The 11,104-nt window shown below is 49.6% G+C and overlaps 1 protein-coding gene across 1 annotated transcript; it reads right to left on the bottom strand.

The window, feature by feature from the left end:
* Positions 1-6,704: 6,704 nt before the first annotated feature.
* On the bottom strand, positions 6,705-10,105 carry Fos (Fos proto-oncogene, AP-1 transcription factor subunit). Its single transcript, XM_090344505.1, has 4 exons — positions 9,823-10,105; positions 8,815-9,066; positions 8,282-8,389; positions 6,705-8,154 (listed from the first exon to the last, which is right to left on the bottom strand). The coding sequence occupies exons 1-4, from the start codon at positions 9,961-9,963 to the stop codon at positions 7,513-7,515; spliced, it is 1,143 nt and encodes a 380-aa protein (XP_090200631.1). The 5' UTR covers positions 9,964-10,105; the 3' UTR covers positions 6,705-7,512.
* Between the last annotated feature and the right edge of the window lie 999 nt (positions 10,106-11,104).

The following is an 11,104-nucleotide window of genomic DNA, read 5'->3' as shown; positions in this document are numbered from 1 at the left end:
CCTTAGAAGCACAGCTCACTGGTAACCCTAGAAACTCCCCCAAATAGAATGTATCACTCCTTCTTTCTATCCTGAACCTGTTCTTTTCCATTGTTCATAGTGTATTACGTTGTATGCGTTTACATTTCTTTCTCCCTTACTGGACCACACACTTTGAAAACACTTGTCTTTCTCACATCTGAATCCAACATATTCAACATACTGTAGATAACCAGAAACATTTTATTGTAAGAAATGAAGCCTGTGCTAACTTCTCTAACCTGTGTCTCCCTAATTTATAAATAACTCTCTTACCATATTTCTGTAAGCCCCATATCAGTCATAATCATTCCATGTCCAATGCTTACCACAATCCCAAGAGGTGGGTATAATTATCTCCATGTTACAGATGGGAAAACTGAGGTGCATGGGGTTAATTTGCCTAAGATGAAGGAGCCAGGGTTCAAAACTAAAACTATACTTAGTACTCTATTGGATCCAGCCAGTAGTGTAGCCTACTGGCAGAGTCGGCTAATATGCATGAAGCCCTGGGCTCGATTCCTCTGTACCACATACTCAGAAAAAGCCGGACATGGCACTATGGCTCAAGTGGCAGAGCACTAGCCTTGAGAAAAAGTGTCCAAGGACAATGCACAGGCCCTGAGTTCAAGTCCCAGGACTTCCCCCTCCCCCCAAAAAGTTAATTGCTGCAACCCGTTACTCAAATGTAGATTATTGTCTGGATTGATTGTCTTGAATAATTTTGTTGTGATGATTTGGTCAATCAGCTGACTGACTAAAAGCCTAAAATTGAATCGTTGTTTATGTAGATCTGACCACAGATTACCCTCAAAAATATAGGTGGCCATACTTGGGTCAATTACCTTCTTTTTGGGGGGGGGAGGGAGGAGTGCAGCTTGAACTCACAGCCAGTACTCTTATCACTTGAGCCACACCTCTAGCCCAGCTTTTTGTTATTTGAGATGAAGCCATATGGACTTTTTTGTCTTGGATTGGCTTCTGACCTCTGTCCTCTAGACCTCAACCTTCTGCGCAGCTGAGATTGTAGGCATGAGCCCCTACAGCCTGGAGCCGTTCATCTTTAAAAGTGGTGCCGCCGCCTTTAAGACTTTGTAACCGGTCTCATCACCTGGGCCTCCTTTAGGGCTATTTGTTTATGATGCTGAGAATCAAATCCAAAGACTCACAAAAACTAATAAAGCCCAGCAACACAGAACTATAAAACTCTAATTCCTAAGGCTGCTCCTAATATAATCTACAATTAAACCCACCTGTGAGCTCTCAGACCTCCGAATCACCTGACTGAGCCAAGCCCAAGCACCACGAGCTGGAAGTGGAAAGGACTTAAGTAGAACTGATGGCTGGACAGACTCTTTGAGACAAGAACTAGAGCCCTTTCTCCTCTATGTCCTCTTGAATGACTGAACAGTGCTGCTTAGATGAGGGAAAAGCAGCGTATTTTCGTTCATAAGTGGATGTATGAAAACGTGAGTATGATTTGTGCTGTAACTGAACAGGTTTATATTTCTGTTGCATATTCCTATTCAAAATAATAGGAGGGCTGGGAAGGAGGCCTGGAGATATAGTACTTGCTTAGCATGAATAAAGCCCTGAGTTAGATTCCTCAGTACCACATAAACCAGCCATAAGGAGAAAGTGGAGCTGGTTCAAGTGCCAGCCTTAATCAAAAAAGGCTAAAAGAACCTAAGCTCCATATTGATGCAAAAAAAGATGAACACAGAGACAGAGATGCTTCTGTCTCATTTAGCTTTTGAGAAATTTGGTAATCCTATTTGGAAAGTGTTAATTTTTCTGTTTTATTTTGTCTTGCAAAACACTCAAACTGAAAATTTCCATAGAGTAACATGCTAGAATTTCCATGGAGCCTGAGTCTCCTCTTTGTCCATTAATTCAAGAAAGCATAATTGATTTACTCTCACTCACATGAGGAAATAGCTGTTGATACAAGGTGACTATTATTACAACAAACTGTTAAATGCTACCCTTTTATTTTGATAACTGCACGACATTGATTCATGTGGGAAGACAAGGTGAAATCCACACTCCATTGTCCTACAGAGAGGAGTGGTTCCCTTTTATACTTTTCTATCTAAAATTAATTTTGAACCAGAAGTAATGCATTCTCTTAGAGGTTGGATTAGCAGAGATAATTCAGCACTTGAGAACCTCTAGGAAGCAAGGTGTCCTGTTTGCAGCCAGACAAAAGATGTGAAATCCCTAAGCATCCTAGCACCAAGCACTGGTGGATCCTGCCTGTAATCCTAGATAACCTGGGAGGCTGAGAATGAGGATCTTATGTTTAAGCTAGCCCAAGGAAGAAAATCCAAGGGTCATCTCCAGTTACCTTACCATCAAACAGCCAAAGTGGAGTTGTGGCTCAAATGCTAGAGTGCCAGCCTTGGGCAAAAATGCTAAGGGACAGCACCTAGGCCATAAATTTAAGCCTCAGTACTAGCATATGCACACACAGACACACACACACACACACACACACACACACACACACACAAATCCTAACATTGACATAGACTAGAAATTAAGGAAATAGGAGTTGGATTCTCCATTCATTCGTTCACTAAGCAAAATATTCAACAACCCTTTCCTATATACCAGGCCTTAAGGTAGGTCTGAGAAACCACTGGCAGGGTCCCCATAAGGAAATGTCTACTATCACTCCACCTGTGTGTATATGTGTCAGTGTTAATGATAATGACCTGAGATAGCTAGTTCATGAAGACCACTGAGACATGTCCAATATCAGTCATTCATGAAAGTCACTGAATCCTGAGTCAGGAAAGGAAGCTTTGGAAAGAGTCCCCTCCTGAGAAAGAAGGAATTCCTTTCTTCTCGCTTTATTTTCATTTTATCTTTAAGTAGTTGTACAAAGGAGTTGCCATTCAACTAAGTAGTATATGAATAAAATGAATCTTGAGCCTTTCTCCTCTTGAGACCCTTCCATCCTTCTGGGCAGCTTTTTCCTTGCTTGTTAAGGGAGCCAGCTGAGTTCCTTTTAGCCTTTTTTAAAAACCTTGTTATTTCAGATCTAGGTGTTGGTAATATTAATTCTGTATCTAGGTCATATTTAAAGGGTATAGAATTTTTACCCTGTGAACTCCCTCATATAGGAATTCCCATAACCTCTGAAACCCCTGTTAAGAAAGAGCCTCCTTCTCTAAAGCTTCATTATATATATATATGAAATATATTAATACAGGTATTTAAAGATATATAATATATATTAACAGACAGACAGACAGAGACATGGTCTCAGTATGTAGCCCACACTAGCCTTGAACCTGTGATCTTCCCAGCCTTCTAAACAGGAATTCACACCTCTATGCCTAGCCTTCCTTGGAGCTTTAATGTATCTTGGTGGGTGGGTTTGTTTGGTGCTAGGACTAGGGTATGAATTCAGGGCCACATGCTCTCCTTGAGCTTTTTCACTCAAGGCTGGTGTTCTACCACTTGCGTCACAGCTCCACATCCCACTTGTTGGGTGGTTAGTTGGAGAGTAGAGTCTCATGTACTTTTCTTCCTGGGCTGGCTTCAAACCGGGCTTCTCAGATCTCAGCCTCCTGAGTAGTTAGGATTACAGACAAACTCCTGGCTTGCTTTAATGTTTTTGTTGATGAGGCAGCGTGGCCTGTGGTGAACGAGAGGAAGGGTCTGTACCATGCTGTCAAAGGGAAAGCAATGCTCTGAAGCCAGTAGTAAACCACAAGACCGTCAGAAGCCAGTAATGGGACTCCTCCTCCAGATCAATGTTCAGAAATGAGGTCCAGTTGCTGTCTGTCCATGGAATCTCCTTCCTAGGTTGTTATTAAGATAGCCATTGGGGCCGGGAGTTTGGCCTAGTGGTAGAGTGCTTGTCTAGCATGCACGAAGACCCGGGTTCAATTCCTCCGCACCACATACATAGAAAAAAGCCGGAAGTGGTGCTGAGGTTCAAGTGGTAGAGCTCTAGCCTTGAGAAAGTCCAAGGACAGGGCTCAGGCCCTGAGCTCAAGCCCAGGACTGGCAAAAAAAAAAAAAATAGCCATTTGGGGGCTGGGAGTTTGGCCTAGTGGTAGAGTGCTTGCCTAGCATGCACAAAGACACAGGTTCAATTCCTCGGTACCACATACAGAGAAAAGTCAGAAGTGGTGCTGTGGCTCAAGTGGTAGAACTCTAGCCTTGAGAAAACCCAAGGACAGTGCTCAGGCCCTGAGTTCAGTCCCCAGGCAAAAAAAAAAAAAAAGAGAGAGAGAGCCAGCTGGGTTCCTTACACATTTTATTACCTTGGTATTTCAGATCTGGGTTGATAATATTAGTATTGTATTTAGTTAAGGTTATATTAAAAGGATATAGGCTATTTACCCTATGAACAGCAAACAGCAAGCCTGAAGCCACTTTTATGATTGCAACGCTGACAAAAATAATATGCAAGTGATATATAATGTATGAATGTTTTAAAGAAGCATAGGTAAGCTTTTAAATGTCAGTCAATTATTATGGGAGGAGCAAGGGGAACACAAGTTTAATGGAACTGTCATTTTCGATTAAAACTTTTAATTTGACCCAGCATGATACCCAGTTACCATACCCACTAGGCAAATTATTTGGTGGTTTTTCATTAGGAAAACACTAGAGACCTGACCTTGAAGCTTCCCTTTCACAGACTGTGCGTGGAAATCAGCCTCTGAGCAGGGGTAGAAGGGCACTGGCTCCTTCCTTTGTGGTTTGTAGGTGTGCGTGTAAGTGGCCCATTACCAGAGGTGTCCCAGACAAAGGTCATGTTCTTTGAGATGATAAGGTTTCTATGTTATAGCTTGTTCAAAGTCATGTTGGCTTCTCCTTATTGAGCTATTATGTAACTTTTTGTTTGCAGAAAGATCAGCTATTGTGTGCTTTTCAGTTCTCAGAACTAGCTTCTTTTCTCCCTGGGGAAAACTAAATGGAAGTATATGGTATTAAAGCAACTTCAGAAATTACAGTTCTCATTTTGCTAAGGGATATGGCATAGTCTCCATTTCCTAGTAAATAAAGTATGGGCTAGGAGTGTGGCCTAGTGGTAGAGTGTTTGCCTAGCATGCATGAAGCCCTGGGTTCAATTCCTTGGTACCACATACACAGAAAAGGCTGGAAGTGATGCTGTGGCTCAAGTGTTAGAGCACTGTCTTGAGAAAGCTCAAGGATAGCACCCAGGCCCTGAGTTCAAACCCCAGGACTGGCAAAAAAAAAAAAAAGAGAAGAGAGAGTGAGAGAGAATGAAATAGGATAACAAATTAATTCTGTAGTCCCATTGTGGACCAGAAATATATTTTGCTATTTTTTTAAACCAAGAGATAACTCTAAACCAAGCATTAAGAGGTAGTTCAGCCTGAAGGATTAGGCAGAAAGTGTTAAGATTATTTTTTCCCCAGTCCTGGGGCTTGAACTCAAGGCCTGATCACTGTCCTTGGGCTTTTCTCAAGGTTAGAACTCTGCCACTTGAGGCACAGCACCACTTCCAGCTTTTTCTATATATGTGGTAGCTAGGAATGAAACCTGGGTCTTTGTGCCTGCTAGGCAAGCACTCTACCACTAGGCCAAATTCCCTGCCCCTGAACTTCATTTTTGCTCAAGGCTAGTGTTAAGATTTTCAGTTCCAGTGTTAAGATTTTAATCCCTATGATAGAATATTGAGAAAATAATTCATTTCAACCACTTTTTACCTTTCAGGAGGAAGAACCTATCATACGAGTTGGTGAAAATAGTTTAAAATAGAGTTAGATCTGGGCGCCAGTGGCTCAGTCTTGTAATAGTAGCTACACAGGAAGCTTTTTTTTTTTTTTTTTTTTTTTTTTACATCTGAGGATCCTAGTTCAAAGCTAGCCCAGGCAGCAAAATCTCTGTGAAAATCTTTTCTTCAGTTAACCAGCAAAAAGTAGGAAATGGAGCTGTGGCCCAAGTGACAGAGGGCTAGCCTTGAGCAAATAAGAAATAGCTCCTAGACCTTAAGTTCAATCTCTAGTACCTGCACCAAAAAAAAAAAAGAAAGAAAGAAAGAAAAAAAGTAGACAGTGCTAGGAGTATGGTTCAAGTTGTAGAGTACCTGTCTATCAAGTGGAAGATCCTAAGTTCAAACCCCAGTACTACCAAATGATTATTTTTAAAATAGGGCTAGAGGTGTATCTGACCTAGCATGTTCAAAGACCTAGATTTCATGCTCTGTACTGGAAATAATTTTGTGCTTTTGGCTCTATTTGCTCAATGTATTTCTTTAAGGTGAAAACATTTAAGGTTAAGGTCAGCGCAACTTGGTATAAATATCCCTGCCTCACCAATACTAAAACAGAAGGTGGAAGAAGAAGAAGAGAAGGAGGGGGAGGGGGAAAGGAGGAGGAGAAAGAAGAGGAGGAGGAGGAGGAGGAGGAGGAGGAGGAGGAGGAGGAGGAGGAGGAGGACAAAGATAGTTTCCCACACAAACTGTTGCAGAGCAAGTCTCTGCCCAGAACAGGTAGGTACAGAATCTTAGCAATGCAGTGTGAAGACATATATTTGTAAAATATTTCAAAACTAGCTGAGTTTCTTGCCATCTTTGATAAGGGATCAGACAGAGGGGTGTGTCTCCCTCCAGGGGCTTCCCTTCTTGACAGACTGGTCTTCAATAACACCTTCCAGAATATTACCAAACTGCCAGAAAGAAAGGAGCACAAAGTTGGTCGCATTCAACTTAAATGCTTTTATTGACAATGTCTTGGAACAATAAGCAAACAAATGCTTAAATTTTTTCATTCAGATTCACTTTCCACATGTCAAAAGACCTCAAGGTAGAAAAAAATAAAATAAAAATATAAATATCTGAGAATCCATCTTAATAAATAAATTAAAAACACAATAAAAACGTTTTCATGGAAAACTGTTAATGTCAGAACATTCAGACCACCTCAACAATGCATGATCAGATACATTACAATGAACATTGATGTTGAAGAAAAAACTACAGTACATGGATATAGCTATTTATCTCTATCTACTAGAAAATAAAGTGTATCTTTTCTTAGTTTAATATTGGTCATTTCTAATTGGAACACACTATTGCCAGGAACACAGTAGTTATTGTTAAAATCAGCTGCACTAGATACAATTTGAAAATATCCAGCACCAGGTTAATTCCAATAATGAACCCAATAGATTAGTTAATGCTATGAGAAGACTAAGAGAAAGAAAAAGAGACACAGACCCAGGCCTGGCTCAACATGCTACTAACTACCAGCTCTCAGATGTGTCACTGGAAACAATACACACTCCATGCGTTTTGCTACATCTCTGGAAGAGGTAAGGGCTTGAGTCTGCCACGAATGCTCTCAAGTCCTAGAGGCCCACAGCCTGGGGTGTTTTCCCGCACGGATCAGGCCCTCCCTAGGTCTACAGACACCCCCTGCGGGGAGAAGCGTTCCTCCTCTCTGTAATGCACCAGCTCGGGCAGTGGCACGGGCGGGCGCCGGCTGCCTCCCCAGCCCCGGAGGCTCACAGGGCCAGCAGTGTGGGCGAGCTGAGCGAGTCAGAGGAGGGCTCGTTGCTGCTGCTGCCCTTGCGGTGCGCAGCTGCGCAGCTGGGGAAGGAGTCGGCCTCGGGGTAGGTGAAGACAAAGGAAGACGTGTAAGTAGTGCAGCTAGGAGTACAAGTGACCACCGGGGTACACAGGGGCTCCAGCTCCGTGGCCAGGGGCCCCAGCCCCAGGGAGCCACTGTGCAGGGGCTCCCAGTCTGCTGCATAGAAGGACCCAGACAGGTCCATGTCTGGCACGGAGCGCGCGGTCTCGGAGCCGCTGGGCCTAGACGACGCTGGGAAGAGGAACTCGTCGAAGGGCTCAGCCTTCAGCTCCATGTTGCCGATGCTCTTGACGGGCTCCACCGGGGCCTTGGGCTCGGGGTCGTTGAGGAGGGGCAGGGCGAAGGCTTCCTCGGAATCCGGAGTGGCCGCCTGGGGCAGGGTCCCAGTCAAATCCAGAGAGGCCACCGTCATCTCCTCCGGGAAGCCCAGGTCGTCGGGGAGCTTGCAGGCAGGTCGGTGAGCTGCCAGGATGAACTCCAGTTTCTCCTTCTCCTTCAGCAGGTTGGCGATCTCCGTCTGCAAGGCAGACTTCTCGTCTTCGAGTTGGTCGGTCTCCTGCATCGAGAGAGGGGGGGCGGGGGGAGCGTGAGACGCCGAGTCGCCCCAGGACTCTGCTCCCCAACGCCCGGTCTCCAACTTTCCCCTGAAGTTGTAAAGAGGACCGGCCCGGGCCGCCACCTACCGCTTGCAGAGTGTCCGTCAGCTCCCTCCTCCGGTTTCGGCATTTCGCTGCAGCCATCTTATTCCTTTCCCTTCGGATCCTCCTTTTCTCTTCCTCTTCGGGAGACAGCTGGAAGAAAAGGAAGAGCGGCGTTCAGGACCCGTGCCTGCCGTCACCTCGGGTGCCCCACCCCGGTGGAACTGGCTCCCGCCGCGCCCCCGGCGCCTCCTCCGCGAGCCAGCGCGCTCACCTGCAGCTGCAGGCGGGGTGTGATGTGCATTTAAATGAAGGGCCCGGGCCGGAACCCAGCACAGGGGAGGCTAAAGCCCGAGCTGGGGGAACTAGCCAGGAAAAACTACCAGGGTACTTCTTGGTATGAGACTACGTCCGTGTGACCGGAGCCTGAGGGGGGAGGCCTGGAGCTGGGGCTCTGGGGTCCAGGCCTGAGGTCAGTGCCACCAGGACTGCATCCTTTCTGCTGGGTTCCCCCCACGCTTGCTCCCCCACCCCCTTCACCCCCCACCCCCGCAACAAGGTACCAAAGAGCTCCTCACCTGTTCTACCTTGCCCCGCCGGCCGATGCTCTGTGACCGGCCTCCGGACATGGTCTTCACCACGCCAGCCCTGGAGTAAGCCCCAGCCGAGGGGGTGGGGACGCCGTACGGGTGAGGGGCTCTCGTCTGCGAGGGGGCCACGGAGGAGACCAAGGTGGGCTGCACCAGCCACTGCAGATCCGGGCTGGTGGAGATAGCAGTCACCGTGGGAATGAAGTTGGCACTGGACACAGCCAGATCCGTGCAGAAGTCCTGGAAGGAAGCAGAAGGGGGACACGCCGGGGTGAGCGAGCGGGATCCAGACACAGGCGCGGCGAGCGCAGCTCGTGGCGGCAGGCAGCGGCGGGGAGAGAGGGGGCACGACCCCCCGCAGTCAGAGATAAGCCACTCTTCCCCCCTGCCCTCCGTCCGGGATGGACGCTTCCCCCGTTCCCTCCCGAGAATTCCGCAGCGCGGTGCCTCTCCCCTCCATCCCGCGGCCGCGTTCCCGTTATCCCTTCAGCATCACTCGCTTGAAAGGGGGTTTGTTATAAATATCCCTGACGTCTGCGCTGACGCAGGCACCGCTCCGGAGTCTCCAGAATGAACTCGCTTTTTATCAATGAAACTGCCTTACACACCCCGCCCGCTGCGCCCTCCCCTCCCCTCCCTGCTCCCGGCTCCCGGCGGCTCCGGAACCCGGGCCAGGGGCGACGCTCGCCCGAGCCGCCTCCCCGGAGGAGAGCCAGGCTCTAAGAAGAGCGAGTGTCTCTGTGAATCAGGGAAGTGTGCGAAGCTCGCGGGAGGAAGCGGCTGGGGCGAAGGCAAGCAGAAGCCGGAGAGTCTTACTACGACCGGCCTGCGTGCGCTCCCAAGTCCGGACGCCCCCGGGCCGGCCGTGGCAGCCGCTCTCCCGGGGGGAAAGTGAGGCAGGCACACACACACACACACACACACACACGCACGCCCCTCTCCAGGGGTGTCGCTGAGCGCCCCGCCCCGGCCCCGCGGCCGGGTGAGCCCCCTTACCTGCGCATTGACCGGAGAGCCCAAGCTGGAGAAGGAGTCGGCGGGCGAGTGGTAGTAGGAGAGACTGTCCCCGGCCGGGGACGCGCTGCTGCAGCGGGAGGAGGACGCCTCGTAGTCCGCGTTGAAGCCGGAGAACATCATGTTCGCGGTGAGCGGAAGCCGGGCGCGGGGTCGAGGGGCGGAGACGGGTGGGCGCTGGGGAGCCGAGCTGGAAGGGAGCGCGGTGACTGCTCGCAGGCTGCGCCGCTGCCGCCGCCGGCTCAATCTGGGATTCTAGGCTGCTTGCTGGCGCTGCGGTTGGAGTACTAGGCGCCGCAGCCCCGGCTTTTATAACCCGATGAATGAAGCTAACACGTCACGGGGCGGAGCCGTGGCCACGGGCGGGGAGGCGCCAGCACGCGGGGGGCCTCGGCGGGCCGCCCTGCGGCCTGCACGGTGCGCGCGGCCCCTCGACCCCGTCCGGTTCTGGGCTCTTGTCCAGTGATCGTGGGCGATCCGGGTCCGAGGGGTCTCGTAGACCCCCCCCCCAAACGCGGGGTCTCGGGGAGGGCTCCCCCTCCCGGAGCACGGGGATCGGCCGTGGAAACCTGCTGACGCAGATGTCCTAATATGGACATCCTGTGTAAAGCGGGGAGGGACTGACGGGAACTGCTCGCCGGCTGCAGCCAAGTCTTGGGGTGCAGCGCGGGGGGGGGGGGGGGAGGCGGGGGCCGAGGCCGAGGGAGGGGAGGCGGGAAAGGCAGAGAACTCGAGCGAACGTTCGCCCCTGAGTCAATGCAGACCCTCCTTCCGGGGGGGGGCAGCGATGGGGCGAGAGTCGCCTCTTTATCCCGGTCTGGGATTGCGCTCTGAGGTTCAGGTGTGGGAGACGCAGGTATTCCCGAGGGCCAGAGGCCCCGGCGCCGGGTCGAGTGGCCCCCTCCCTCTTCCCCTAACCTTAATTCAGTGCAGCGAGCGGCAGCCCCCTCCCTCCAGCGCCTAGCCTAGAGACGCAACCAGGATTGCGTGTGGAAGCACCAAGTGGAGGGGCCAACCCAGTCAGTATACGAGAACCTACTTTCCCTGCGGTGTGGGTTCATTCATTCCTTCATTCATTCATGGTGGAAAGGAAGACGGCGCGTGTGTTTGTGTATTTATTTTCTTCGCCATAGGTAGGGCTATTCGTGTTCCGGTCAAGCCACCGAGACCTGATAGCCGATAAACATGGTGCAAAACCTTGGGTGCAGGAATGTGTGGGGGGGGCGCTTGCCTGGCTCCGCGCTGGGGCCCGGGAACCGGGGGT

This window comes from Megascapheus bottae, chromosome 14 (genome assembly GCF_031878675.1).
Source record: "Megascapheus bottae isolate mThoBot1 chromosome 14, mThoBot2.hap1, whole genome shotgun sequence".
Taxonomy (NCBI): Eukaryota; Metazoa; Chordata; class Mammalia; order Rodentia; family Geomyidae; genus Megascapheus; species Megascapheus bottae.
The sequence above is the reverse complement of the archived record's forward strand: the minus strand, read 5'-3'. Positions and strand labels throughout refer to the sequence as shown.

Bases quoted from the DNA above. Each gene is read 5' to 3' on its own strand.
- Fos (XM_090344505.1), bottom strand. From the start codon at position 9,963: ATGATGTTCTCCGGCTTCAACGCGGACTACGAGGCGTCCTCCTCCCGC. The intron at 9,067-9,822 runs GTAAGGGGGCTC...GCTTCCTTCCAG, and splicing joins GCTCTCCGGTCAATGCGCAG to GACTTCTGCACGGATCTGGC. The intron at 8,390-8,814 runs GTGAGGAGCTCT...CTTTTCTTCCAG, and splicing joins GGCGGGGCAAGGTAGAACAG to CTGTCTCCCGAAGAGGAAGA.